The following is a 12,666-nucleotide window of genomic DNA, read 5'->3' as shown; positions in this document are numbered from 1 at the left end:
ATATCATATATATTATTTGTGAAAAATATAAATGCATAATAAATGAAAATTAATCGAATAAAGTGAACAACACACAATAACAACATATCTTTGCACCTTAATATGCATTAATCATAAAGCAAAGTTTGAAGTACATTAACTTGCAATATGTGATATTTATTTACGCTTTCTAAAGCGTACAATGTATACACGCTTGCACGTATACACTAATCGTAAATGATTACTCTTTTATATGTATCTACATATATTCGTAACATTAGAGAGGTAAAATACAGAATAAAAATAATTTCATTTTAATAATTGCTGTTACACTGCTTTATACAAGTTCAAAATCTTTAGGATGGGCAAGATATTTGAAGATTTTGAACTTTGATAAAAATTTCCTAATTAATAAATAATAATTAATTTTTTAATATTTCCCATGCATCATCTTCAAGTTTTGAATCCCAGTTAGATGCATAATGGTCCGTACTAAAGTTGATTAATACTTCGTCTTTATCTTTTGATTTTCTTGCAACTGGTTTAGGATCTGTTATTTGGTTAGTTTGTTTTGTCTCATTACCCCAATCCCATTCACAATTGGAAGAATTTGCAGTTGATACATTGGTTCTAAAATAATTTAAAGTACAATTAATTTATGAAATTGCATTGATTATAATCATTTAAATTTAAAATGCTTATGTTTTATAATAGTTTCACTAGAACTACAATTAACTTACTTGGACTGCGATGTTTTCATTAAAGATGTTTTTTCAGTAGAATGGTGCTGGGTTATATCACTATTTTGATAAGTAGTGGAAGAACTTTGATAATGTTCCTTTGAGCTATATTGATTCTGTTCAACTGAATTTGTTCCTCCAATATCACCCCATCCTCTTCTCCCTAAATCTCCAACCTATTGAAAGATATTTAGGAAGTTTAATAATTAATTAGTTTATGGATTTATTGTTTAATTACTTAATTGGCTTAAAGGAATTTAATTATTTAAAGAAAAAATAAAAATTTGCTTGTTCTAATACAATATTAATTACAATTACAATAACATATCAACCAAGAATTAAATTATCTAGTTAATAAGTACTATTAATCATCATTTTAATATACAGCTATGTACCTTAGCAGCTATACTATTAGCTTGAGTTCCAACTTCTTCCCAAAAAGTACCATCGCGTACCTAGCACAAGCAAAATAAGACGGAAACGAAAAATTTAACTGAAAGTAATATATATTTCACTATACATAAACATAATACTAAATACAAAATAAATGATCATTATTAACTTTCTTTTGTCACTAAATTATAATTTAATAATTTCTTTTACAATAAGAAACATAAGACAAATACAAATATAAGTATGCATATATCTATACGCAAATGTAAATAAATAGATATAAATACCTTTTGTATGGCTAACTCTCCAGTTCTAATGGCATTTTCTGTAGCTTTACTTGCTATTTTTGATGCTGATGAAGAAAGTATTGACCAGCCCTAGAAAAGTGAATGTTTACTGCAGATTTTATATATACCAACTGTACATGTTAATTATAATTAGTTATCTTAAGCATAATTACACTTGCTAAAGAGGATACTGCACTGTCAAAAAATTCTTGCGATGAACTCCTGGGTGGTGGATTCATTTGATAACCAAACCCTCCATATTTACCACCTTGACTAGGTGGAATATTACTTTAAAAATATTCATTAACTTTTATATTATTTATATTTTATATATATTAATTACTGTATTACATATTTTATTATAGTTATAAAACTAAAAATAATAAAATAAAATAATAATAATAATAATATTGATATAAAAAGTAAAACTTACTCTGGACGATTAGCATTTTCATTTTGTTTTCTTGCAAAAAAGGCTTCTGTCTGAGACTTACAACTATTTGAATTAAAATTTTGATAAGAATTTAATGTATCACTTTGATATGAGGAATACTCTTGTTGATTTTCTGAACACATTGAAGATTGAAAATCCTTAGCTGTGGAGGTAGTTGGATTCCAGCTTTCTCCACGTGCCAATGTTGCAACCTAATTATTTATGTAACATAATATTCTATGTTGTTTATTTTTTTAAAAAGACATTAAACATGAGTAAAGTTATGTTTCACATACCATCACATTTACTTAAATAATGCATAGACTAATTTAAATAATTATTTCAAAGATATAAAATTATACATAACACCTAATTATACATAATGTAATTAAGAAAAGTTTGGAAAAGTTTAAGAAAAGAATTGTTCATGCATTATAGTAGAAAGCACAAAATGTTATGATTAAAAGCAATATATTATATTTACCTTATCTCTATATAATGCTGCTGCTTTAGTATTATACTTTTGTGTTATTGACATATTATCGTTCCAATCCGGTTGTGATTCAAAAAATTCACGAGCATTCTTGTTTCCACCAATTCTCATTTTTTCTAACTCTGAGTCTTTCCACTTATCCATGGAAATGGATCTGACAAATGACAAATGAACACCAAGTCCTCTGTGTTTGCCTGAACATTCTAGACAAATCCATATACCATATGTGACAGAAACCCATTGAGGATTGTGAGTTCCACATTCAAAGCATTTCTGCAAAATAATAAAATTCAATTAACATATGGAATATTATGAAGAAAATAAAATTAATGAATTACATTGTTCTCATCTTTTGGCTTAAGCCCACTTAGGATTCTTCGAGTTCGTGGACTAGCCATTATCTCCAGTCTCTGAAACTCAAATAAAAAATCGAATCCAATATTTAATTTTTAAATTAAAAGTCCACCATACTATACTTGTCGTTAATCCCTTGACGGTAGTAATCCCAATTTGTCATAGACGAATAAGCGAATAAAAAAACCAATTCCGATATATATCAATTACTTGATATGTATTTTAAATTTTATCATATGAGTAAAATAATAAATATATCATTTATATACAACCAAATTGAACATAATGTCATAAAGTTTATGGAACTGATCATTTCATTGGATATTTCATCTCATATGAGAGGAGAGTACCAACAAAGCAATGGGCAATGACTAAAAATTCAAGTACGCGTGTTTCTAAAATATGCCACAACCACTATAGAGCGCTTTATACCAACCACATTCTTTTATATTCAAAAATAATGGTAAAGTGAGATAAAGGTATTTTTATCGACCAAAAAACCGTTTCTGCATCTATTAAATATTATTATTTTTAATTAACGTATATTGTTCATGTTCGTGTAAATCCGGAAAAATGTAGATAGTAAAATGTACAAATTACACGATAACAAACTTATAATTATTTTTTATTTTATTACGAAATATGTAAAATAAATTATAAATTATAACAATTTGGATTATCCCTGCTCCTATAGAAGAAATGATTAAACTTATACACATGAAATGTTATGCAATATATCATCTAGTTTTACCAATCAAATAATGCAACATTTATTTCATGTAAACGACGCTTACTTGTTGAAAGAGCGCATGCGCAACCCCACCCACTGTTCATGACAAATGCAACTTTTACTTCCGGTTGACTTCAGCTTCTGCACAAGGTTTTTTGGGTTTAGCAGTATTCTTGCGTGGTGCTTCTGTTATCCTGCGTCATCCGTAATTTTTCACAGCTGCATTTGCACTTTGCAGTTCTATATCTCCCGGGGATATATTTTGTTTGTCGTATGTCCATCCAGAATCTTAACACATTCGGTAAATATAATATTTTCTATTTTGTAGTACTGATCATATTGTAGAAGATAGTTTTATCAAAATGGCGATGGCGTCTTTTGCTTGCATCATAGTACGCAATTAACGTTTCTGTCGTTTTCCTTTTGATAGTTGTTTGTTTCAGATGAAGATTTATCAGTTAAATGAAAAATTTCTTAATATTTAACATAATATTTGCTTTCTTTTGCAGACCCCTTTGCAGATGCAATCAAGGGTTCAGATGATGATGTCCAGGACGGTCTCGTGCATATAAGGATCCAGCAACGGAATGGTCGTAAGACCTTAACAACAGTACAAGGACTTTCATCTGAATATGACTTGAAGAAAATAGTGAGAGCATGTAAAAAGGTAACAAAACCATATTTACTATATGATTTTCGATAATTCAATCTTTTGTCAGTGTCAGATACCATGCTAAAAATAGAACTGATGCAAACAACTGTCCAGAGTTAAAATGTAATTGCATACATCATAAACATGTATCTGTAGTATGTGTGAAATTTTTCTAGAAAATTTATTTAACATTATTTCATTATCGTATTTTTTGCTTAAATTTTTTATACAAAATAAAATATTAGCATATTCTACATATTACATCTGTATTTAATAAATATGATTTTTAAATTCATCTTTTAGTAGCTTTTCGCGCATATTATATAAAATAACATTTTAATTCACAAAATTAAAAAAATAATTGTTTTGCAAACGATTATAAATAATACAAAATTGTTTATATATCTTATTATTTGCATAAAATTAAAGTTTTTAGTAATAGTAATTTAATTATATTTCTCTTATCTTAAATGTCTGCTTGCATGCATGCAATGAAAAGTTTCTATCAAGCTGATTCAGATATTACTTCATAATCTCAAATATAAATTTACTTACTAATAAAATATATAATCAAATTAGAATATTCAATTTAATTTATTAATAAAATTAAATTATTTATTAATAAAAAATAAATATTTGAAATAAAATAAGAAAAGAGGGCAAAATAATATTGTTATTTTTAGGAGTTCGCCTGCAATGGGACAGTAATCGAACACCCGGAGTACGGAGAGGTGTTGCAGCTGCAGGGGGACCAGCGAGAAAATATATGCCAGTGGCTAACAAAGTCAGGTCTGGCCAAACCTGACCAGCTTAAAGTCCATGGTTTTTAACCAACAAACATCCATGCCACTATCTAAGAACACTCCACCTTCATCAACACCTTATCATCTTAAATTATCTGTATCAGTCACTAATACTTGTTGATACATCGTGAGATATCCTATTATATACACATATATATTTCAATAAAAAATATATAACAGTAACGATATAGGCACAATATTCTAATCAGACATTTGTAAGATTGTAGGAAGCAATATTTTACAGCCTTATGTTAGGTGTAATCCACTAAACTCATCACGTTTTAAAGTAGTAGTGATAACTAATTAGTGATTTGAGAAAATACTTATACAAGGAATAGATACAAATAGCAACGGATGGATCTTCTTTTTGGGATTAGGTAGTATGTATCTCGGCGCTATAGATGTGTTCAGAGAGGATAGGAGAGGGAGAGAGATATATATATAAAAAAATTATTTTAGACCCTAGATTGGCTTATTGTGTGTAATGCTGAATGCTTTGTTTTGTTTATACAGTAAGGTAACAGGCCTGGTTTTTACATTGTCGTTTCCAAGTTTTGTGCCTTTAATTCCATATTGATTGTATTATTTATTGAAAGGATCATCTTTAATTGTAATGGATTTATTTTGAGGGAGAATTGCCAATTTTTTCTTTTTTTGAAACAGTATTGACAACATGAAAGCAATTGTTTTAGATAAGAATGTGGCTGTTCTAAATAAATGGTAATTCACCGCTATTTGGACTTTTTCCTATTTCCTTTCCATGTAATTTTATTGCTAAAACAACTTCGAATCATAAAATGAATATTACTTCATAAAATATACATCTTGAAATTAAGAATGAATATAAAAATTACGTATTATTTCAGAAATTTCTTTATTAAATTCTTGATAACATTTTAGATAAGATTACATTGATAGAAATTGAATTACAGTCATAATTATATTTAATTAATGTTATCATTATATTAGAAAATGACTTTCTTAATATTTACATTAAGAATTTATCGTATAATACAGAGATTTGAAAATATATTAATAAAAACATAAAAAATTATATCAATATCATAGATGGGAAATAATTTATACTTGTAGATTGTGTGTACGTATATAATTAGCTCTGGATGCCTATACATGCATATACAAGTATAGATCTATATATATTTCTTTTTAATTATATGGGCGCGTCAGTGAGTGCAATAGTTTTATACATATTAAATTTAGGTTAAGTTCATATCTGCATATTTAATTAGATATTGGTAATAGAAAATAAGATAATTATAATTATCTAACAAGACAGTTTTTATATAAATCTATAACTTATAAAGTATATTAATATAAAATAATATAGAATTTTTCAAGTGATATAAATGAATAGGACAGTCCTGCAAAATACTTTTAAAGATTTAAATTTACCGGGCTGATGCAAGTCATGGCAATCTAACCACCAGATATCACTATAGTCGAGCTACATACTTACGACCCACAATGCACCGAGCTACGGCATGTGCCTTTCTGTGTCGGCCATTTTGTAGTTTCCTTGAGAAATTGTGTTGAGTTGATTCATCTTCTCGGTAAGAATTTTATAAAATTCTAAAACGGCGCGACTCACATTGATCCAAATGATGTAGAGGATTGAGGGCAGATGCTTATGGCTAACTATTCATAGCTTGAGAACGAGGAATAAGGTTGCGTTTTTTGCGCACAACCGTGTGCGCTCACGGTACTTACACCCGAAGAACGAGCCAGTAAACGAAGCTGCTGAGAACACCTATTGATAAAGGCACATGGAATCTGGGATTGTTTCGGGATGAATGGTGATTTCGGTAACGATATACGATACGCATAAGTGTACTGTCCAAGTGGTTGTCACCATATCTGCGTGCGTGAACGTGTTGGCCCGGCCAACGTCTCGCTCTATATTTGGCTAATCGCATCCAACATATTGCATATCTTGCCTTTTCAAAATTTTTACTTTTCATGCCGTAACCTTTCCCAAAGAACTATATCAGAAGGATACAATGTGACGTTTAAGTGTTAATGCTTGACGATTGCACATTGATACTGAACAAGATCAAATCTTAGCATGTGGCACGGTTTGTACGATCAACATTCAATTTTTACTTTCAACAAAATCAGTGAAAAATTTCTTATTAGAATTATGATTTTAAAACATGCTCCACGGTATTTCTCATTTTACATATAGAATCAAAAAGTAATTGTTCGAAAACAGTTGTTTTACGTGAACATCAAAAAATCTGGAGTCTCTTCTCTATTTTTATATTTATCGTTCCTTTATGGTTCGCCGAGATTTCATGTAAATAAATTTTGTATAATTTGAATTCGTCTATATATGTGCATTTAGATATGCACATACACGCCCGCGCGCGCGCGCGCACGCACACACACATCATACACGCACATACGCGCAGACATGTACACATCATGAACACGACTATGTGCTATTGAACATAAGCACGCGCGCGCGCATCATACGTGGGGACATGCACATATACACCCATGTCTGTGTATATATGGATTCATGTATGTATGTGTACAAATATATATACATATAGGTACTATAAATGTATTACATCAGACTAGTGTATTATGCATATTACATAGTTTTAATCACATTTATGGAAAGTATTTCTCTCTATAACAAAATATATTAATAGTTAAAATTTTAATATTACATTTTGCAATTGTGTAGTTTAGGAAAATTATTGAAAATCTCATTTAAAATTGTTTTTTTAAGAAATTGCTGTAATTATTTAATATGATTGCAAAATGACTTGATATGCACATGCTTAATAATGTAAATAAATACTATATCAGCTAATTTTTCAAGTGTAAAAGATCAAAAGGTCACTTTTCAAGGTTATTGATTTGTTTGCTTGTTTATGAAATATGAATCTAGTATTAATTGGGGTATAAAAATAGTAGAAGATATATTTTTCTGGTATTATTGTATTCATATTACAGTTATTTATCTAAAATGATCTGATACAATTTCATTATTAATGTATTAATTGTATTAATGATATATATTTCATTATGGTTGTTGATTGATACAAATCTATTTTTGGTTTCTTAAAATTAAGATATAATTAAAAGTAATGGTCTTTATAAATAAAGTTAAAATCACTAATTAATTAAATTTTATATTCCATGTTATAATATGTAAGTATATCATGTACTGGGCGTTAGTTGTTCTTATAATATATAACAATATGTTATATATTTTTGTTACTAATTACATTTTGTATTTTTCATAGGGTACGTGTACATGAATGGGGACATCGGGAAGCTCCCACCAGGGGCGGTCTATCCAGCCACCCCTGAACCTTTGGGTTCTGTTGGGGGTGCAATTGGAAGTACTGCATCCAATCTGGAATATAACATCATGAATGGAGTTCCAAGTGGAAATGAATTAATATTGGAGGCAGCTGTTGGTAATTTGGAACCTACATTGCAACACGCTATTGGTATAGGGGGTGCAGCAGGTTACGGTCCAGTAGACGTTGCTCCCTTAGGTGATGTGCCAAATCAACCTGCTCCAATGGGTGACATATCTGCCCCTGGTATACCGTTGGAACAACTTAAACAAATGCTCTCTTCACAACTTGAATATTATTTCTCCAGGTAAGCTCTTAATCTCGTGAAACTTATTATAACATTGTATAGAATTCTATTGATTACTACTAATTTAGTGACATATTATGATTATAATATGATTTTAGTTTTTTGCAAACTTTTATAAACAATATAGAATTATCACGTATTCTTTATATTATATTTCCCTTTTTATTATGTATATTTATTTTTTATCTGTGTAAAGTATTTTAAAATTCGATCACAATTCAAATTTTAAAATAAAAGAATATAAGAATAAAGAATTAGTAGAGAATAAAAGAACAAAAGAAATAAAGAATAGCATTAGAGGACACTAATGAGTAATGTTTGATATAGTTATTACTTTTCTTATTTTTTTATTTATTTATTATACAACAATAGTACAAGATATATTATATTTTGTTTTATCATACAACAGTTAATAACATATACAATGAACATCAATTATTATAGAACATTCAACAATATTTATATATCATTTGTATTCAGTAAATATATATTCTATTGTATTTTATTGTCTTTCTAGAGAAAACTTAGCTAATGATACATATTTATTATCACAAATGGATAATGATCAATATGTACCAATATGGACAGTAGCAAATTTCAACCAAGTAAAGAAATTGACAAAAGATATAAAACTTATAACAGAAGTTCTCAGAGAATCTCCAAATGTACAAGTTGATGAAGAGGGGCAGAAAGTAAGACCTAACCACAAACGATGTATTGTAATTCTTCGTGAAATACCAGATAATACACCATTAGAAGATGTAAAGGTGAAACAGATATACATATTATTTTTTTTGTTATGTATGGAAAGCAGACATTGATATAACATTTGATTAACAGGTGTTCCTTTCTAATCACAGATCATCAATGAAATAATGTTTTTGATTACAGAATTTATTCTCTGGGGAAGGATGTCCAAGGTTTATATCATGTGAGTTCGCCCATAATAGTTCTTGGTACGTAACTTTTGAATCTGATGAAGATGCTCAAAAGGCCTACAGGTTTTTACGTGAGGAAGTTCGGGAGTTTCAGGTACTATTCAGTAAAGAAATAATTTATTTTTAATTTAATAAAAATTATAAAAGGCATTAAAACATATTACATAATCATACAAAATTGTAGTTATCCACTACTTCTGTCTATATACCTTCATTTTATGTTTCAATAAATTGCAGTATATATTATATAATATATAATCAATAATATAAACCGAATTAAAGAAAAATATTTTCAAGATGTTATTTTAGTTTGGAACAATTAATAATTATAATGATTATTTGTTTGTATTAATTGCTTATAAACAAAATACATTAGAAATATATGTAAGTTCTATTCAAAGTTCTTTTGTTTTATAATATTTAATGTTAATATTATTATATATAATGTAGGGAAAGCCAATAATGGCTAGAATCAAAGCTAAACCAATGAATAGGCTACCAATCCCGGCAGTTGCTAGTGTGGGTGGTATTAAAAATGGTTATAGAACAACACCACCACCACCGCCTGTTTATGATCCAAATAGCTATACAGCTGGACAGCAACGCTTCCTTTATACAAATGGTACTACTATGCCACAAACTACAATGCCGCCATATGCCAATCAGGTTCATGTATATGTAAGTAGACAATGTTATATAAAAAGTTCCAAGTTATACAATTAGATATATTTAAAAAATAATTTACTTAATATTTTGAATGTATTGTCATTTGTATTTTAATATTTACATATATTAATATATATATTTCTCTTTTTTTAGTCTTCAATTAAATATTGCTTAATAGTACTTAAGTATTATTAAATATTAAAGTGTTCTTATGTTTAAATGTTTCGAACTGCATTAGGTATTTAGATTTGAATAATTTTGTATACTCTTTGTAGCATCAACCATTTTATCCTCCTGGAATGATGCCTTGGGGACCTGCGAGTCCCGCTTACTTTGATATGTCAGGTGTTTTTATGAATGGTATTACACCACATAACACGTTTAAACCACATAACAGATACAACCCTCGTCACAGGTATTGACATTAATAATTATTTTTAACAACGTAAATGTGATAGTGTTTTAAAAAAATAATTTCTTTACAAGTAATATTTACAAAAAATTACTTTATATATATACATATATATATGTGATGCAGAAATAAGCAAAGAAATGGATCTGAAAGGCCAGGCTTAATGGATGGTGGTGGTAATATGGTGCCAATGGGACGTACTTCACATCCGCCTATAAGTGGGGCACCAATATCTTTAGGAGCAACAGTTCCAACTTTTACTTCGAGCTTGCCTACGGTGAAGCCAACTACTTCTTCCTACCAGACCGGCACAAAATTCCATTCCTCACATACAACCGTAGCAACTGGAGAGGCCCATTATAATAGCAGTCATTCGAAAGGATCCCAAGAAAATGACGCGCAAACTCTGGATTCTGGAGTACAATTTCCGCGTCACCGTATGCATCGTAGGACCAAAGACCAAGAGTCATTATCAAAGGCTAATAGTAGCCCTTTACCGTCAATCAGAGAATCTACCCCGGCCAGTAATAATAACACACAATGCAACCGAGGGGTACAATTCGATTTGGAAGCTTCTGCTTTCCCTCCTCTTCCTGGTCTAGATGCTGATCTTGCAAAATCCCATAATGCTTCAGTAGAAACTGTTGGTACAGATTGTACGCAATCGCAGAATAGGCTTTCAGATGTAGTTAAAGGTACTGCAAAATTGAAAAGCGTCAAAGAAAAAGAACCTACAGGAACTTCACAACAATACCATCAACAACCAACAAGTAACAGCAGTAGGTCTGCAAGTCCAGGGTCAAGTGCTGGTGGTCATGCTGGTTTGCTAGAAGCTCCAACTGGTTCTAGCAGTACATCAACAACTACTTCCGCTGCATCTACAAATGTCAGCTCTAATGCTTCTGCTAGCAACAATGACTCCACAGACATCGCTCTCAGCACCATCACTCTCACTCCCCCGTCATCTCCTGATAAGTGAGTGTGCTTTCTTCTTATACACACATATGTACAACGTACATATACAGACACACACATACGTAATTACGTACACAAGTACATTTAACATGCATACATACATACATTTATGTATTTGTATATGTATGACACATGTATAAAATACATAATACATATATATGCTTGTATATGTGCATACATAATCTGTGTATGTGCATGTGTGTAATAGAAGATATATTCTTCGTTTATTGTAAAAGCAGGTAGTTGTTTAATTACATTTCTAAAGTATTGCTTATTATAAATTATTGTTAAAGTTCTTCAATTGCTTTTAATGATACATTGCATATATTATGTATATATGTATAGATATACACACAGATATATACATACATATAAACATGCGCGCACATACACACATATACATCAGAATGACTCATATACAGGCAGTCACATAGAGCCTGAAAAGATTGCTAAGCTGTGTTTGATAGTGTTGGCTGCATTATATGCGTGCTATGCTCTGTATGGTGGATGTGTATTAGTGAAAGTTATATAGTCCACCTATATTTTCATATCACCTATATAAGAAGGAAAGGGAAAGTAGCTTTGTTCTTGGTAGTTTGTTACTTTCAGTATAAGTTATATTCTGTTAATATGATACTGTAATAATGTTGAAGTTTCTGCTTATTTACTAATTCATAAATAGAATGGATAAAAGTAGTAAATTAATTACTCTGACAAAATAAGTAAGAATAATAAATACTAAAATATATATTTTATTTTTGGAAACTGACTTTACATTATGTTAATAATAAGTAGTCCATGTATTATATTTTAATTTGTCAATAATTAATAAAAGATACCAAAATATTTTGCAATTATTGTATTTTATTTTTAGTGATGTCTTATGAAATTTCTTAACACAATTACAAAAACAATTGCAGCTAATTGTTTTTTAATTTCCTCAAAAGTAAATTTACCTTTAATGTTATTAGCATATGTCCACACATAACAATTTTGAAATTATGTAAAAAGTTTGTTTATTGTACTATAATTTTTAAACTTTCCCTTTCTTAATTATGTTATACTCATACATAGAGCAGTAAGGAGTAGGTGTATTTTTCCTGAATTTACCATTATTTTACTCTCTATGGTGGTTAATTTTGTAGATGTGCTCAGTTATACCAATTTGC

At 29.5% G+C, this 12,666-nt stretch overlaps 3 protein-coding genes across 13 annotated transcripts in view; 2 read left to right on the top strand and 1 right to left on the bottom strand.

The window, feature by feature from the left end:
• Nucleotides 1-131: 131 nt before the first annotated feature.
• Nucleotides 132-3,067, bottom strand: LOC126866154 (ADP-ribosylation factor GTPase-activating protein 1). 3 transcript variants are annotated; one of them, XM_050619389.1, is made up of 9 exons: nucleotides 2,802-3,066; nucleotides 2,664-2,735; nucleotides 2,317-2,598; nucleotides 1,833-2,044; nucleotides 1,573-1,687; nucleotides 1,400-1,489; nucleotides 1,115-1,174; nucleotides 720-895; nucleotides 132-609 (listed from the first exon to the last, which is right to left on the bottom strand). In XM_050619389.1, the coding sequence occupies exons 2-9, from the start codon at nucleotides 2,721-2,723 to the stop codon at nucleotides 402-404; spliced, it is 1,203 nt and encodes a 400-aa protein (XP_050475346.1). In that variant the 5' UTR covers nucleotides 2,724-2,735; nucleotides 2,802-3,066; the 3' UTR covers nucleotides 132-401. The 3 variants fall into 3 exon arrangements, with proteins under 3 accessions (XP_050475346.1, XP_050475347.1, XP_050475348.1); XM_050619390.1 differs by having other exon boundaries at nucleotides 1,573-1,672; nucleotides 2,664-3,067; XM_050619391.1 differs by lacking the exon at nucleotides 1,115-1,174 and having other exon boundaries at nucleotides 2,664-3,066.
• A 456-nt stretch (nucleotides 3,068-3,523) lies between these two features.
• Nucleotides 3,524-5,598, top strand: LOC126866162 (eukaryotic translation initiation factor eIF1). The gene is made up of 3 exons (XM_050619407.1): nucleotides 3,524-3,710; nucleotides 3,919-4,076; nucleotides 4,745-5,598. Exons 1-3 carry the CDS (start codon nucleotides 3,683-3,685, stop codon nucleotides 4,889-4,891), a joined length of 333 nt encoding a protein of 110 aa, XP_050475364.1. The 5' UTR covers nucleotides 3,524-3,682; the 3' UTR covers nucleotides 4,892-5,598.
• Nucleotides 5,599-6,315: 717 nt separating this feature from the next.
• LOC126866141 (la-related protein Larp4B) overlaps nucleotides 6,316-12,666 on the top strand; it is a 13,070-nt gene continuing 6,719 nt past the window's right edge. The window contains exons 1-8 of one of the 9 annotated variants that reach the window (XM_050619331.1): nucleotides 6,316-6,435; nucleotides 6,531-6,687; nucleotides 8,140-8,506; nucleotides 9,024-9,273; nucleotides 9,398-9,538; nucleotides 9,895-10,122; nucleotides 10,386-10,525; nucleotides 10,649-11,497. In XM_050619331.1, the coding sequence (XP_050475288.1) occupies nucleotides 6,672-6,687; nucleotides 8,140-8,506; nucleotides 9,024-9,273; nucleotides 9,398-9,538; nucleotides 9,895-10,122; nucleotides 10,386-10,525; nucleotides 10,649-11,497 (1,991 nt within the window). In that variant the 5' untranslated portion in view covers nucleotides 6,316-6,435; nucleotides 6,531-6,671. The other 8 variants (XM_050619330.1, XM_050619334.1, XR_007689779.1 and 5 more) reach the window with 8 other exon arrangements.

The sequence above is a fragment of the Bombus huntii genome, chromosome 5 (assembly GCF_024542735.1).
Source record: "Bombus huntii isolate Logan2020A chromosome 5, iyBomHunt1.1, whole genome shotgun sequence".
In the NCBI taxonomy this organism is placed as follows: Eukaryota; Metazoa; Arthropoda; class Insecta; order Hymenoptera; family Apidae; genus Bombus; species Bombus huntii.
Note: the sequence above shows the minus strand (reverse complement) of the source record. Positions and strands in the feature narration are given on the sequence as shown.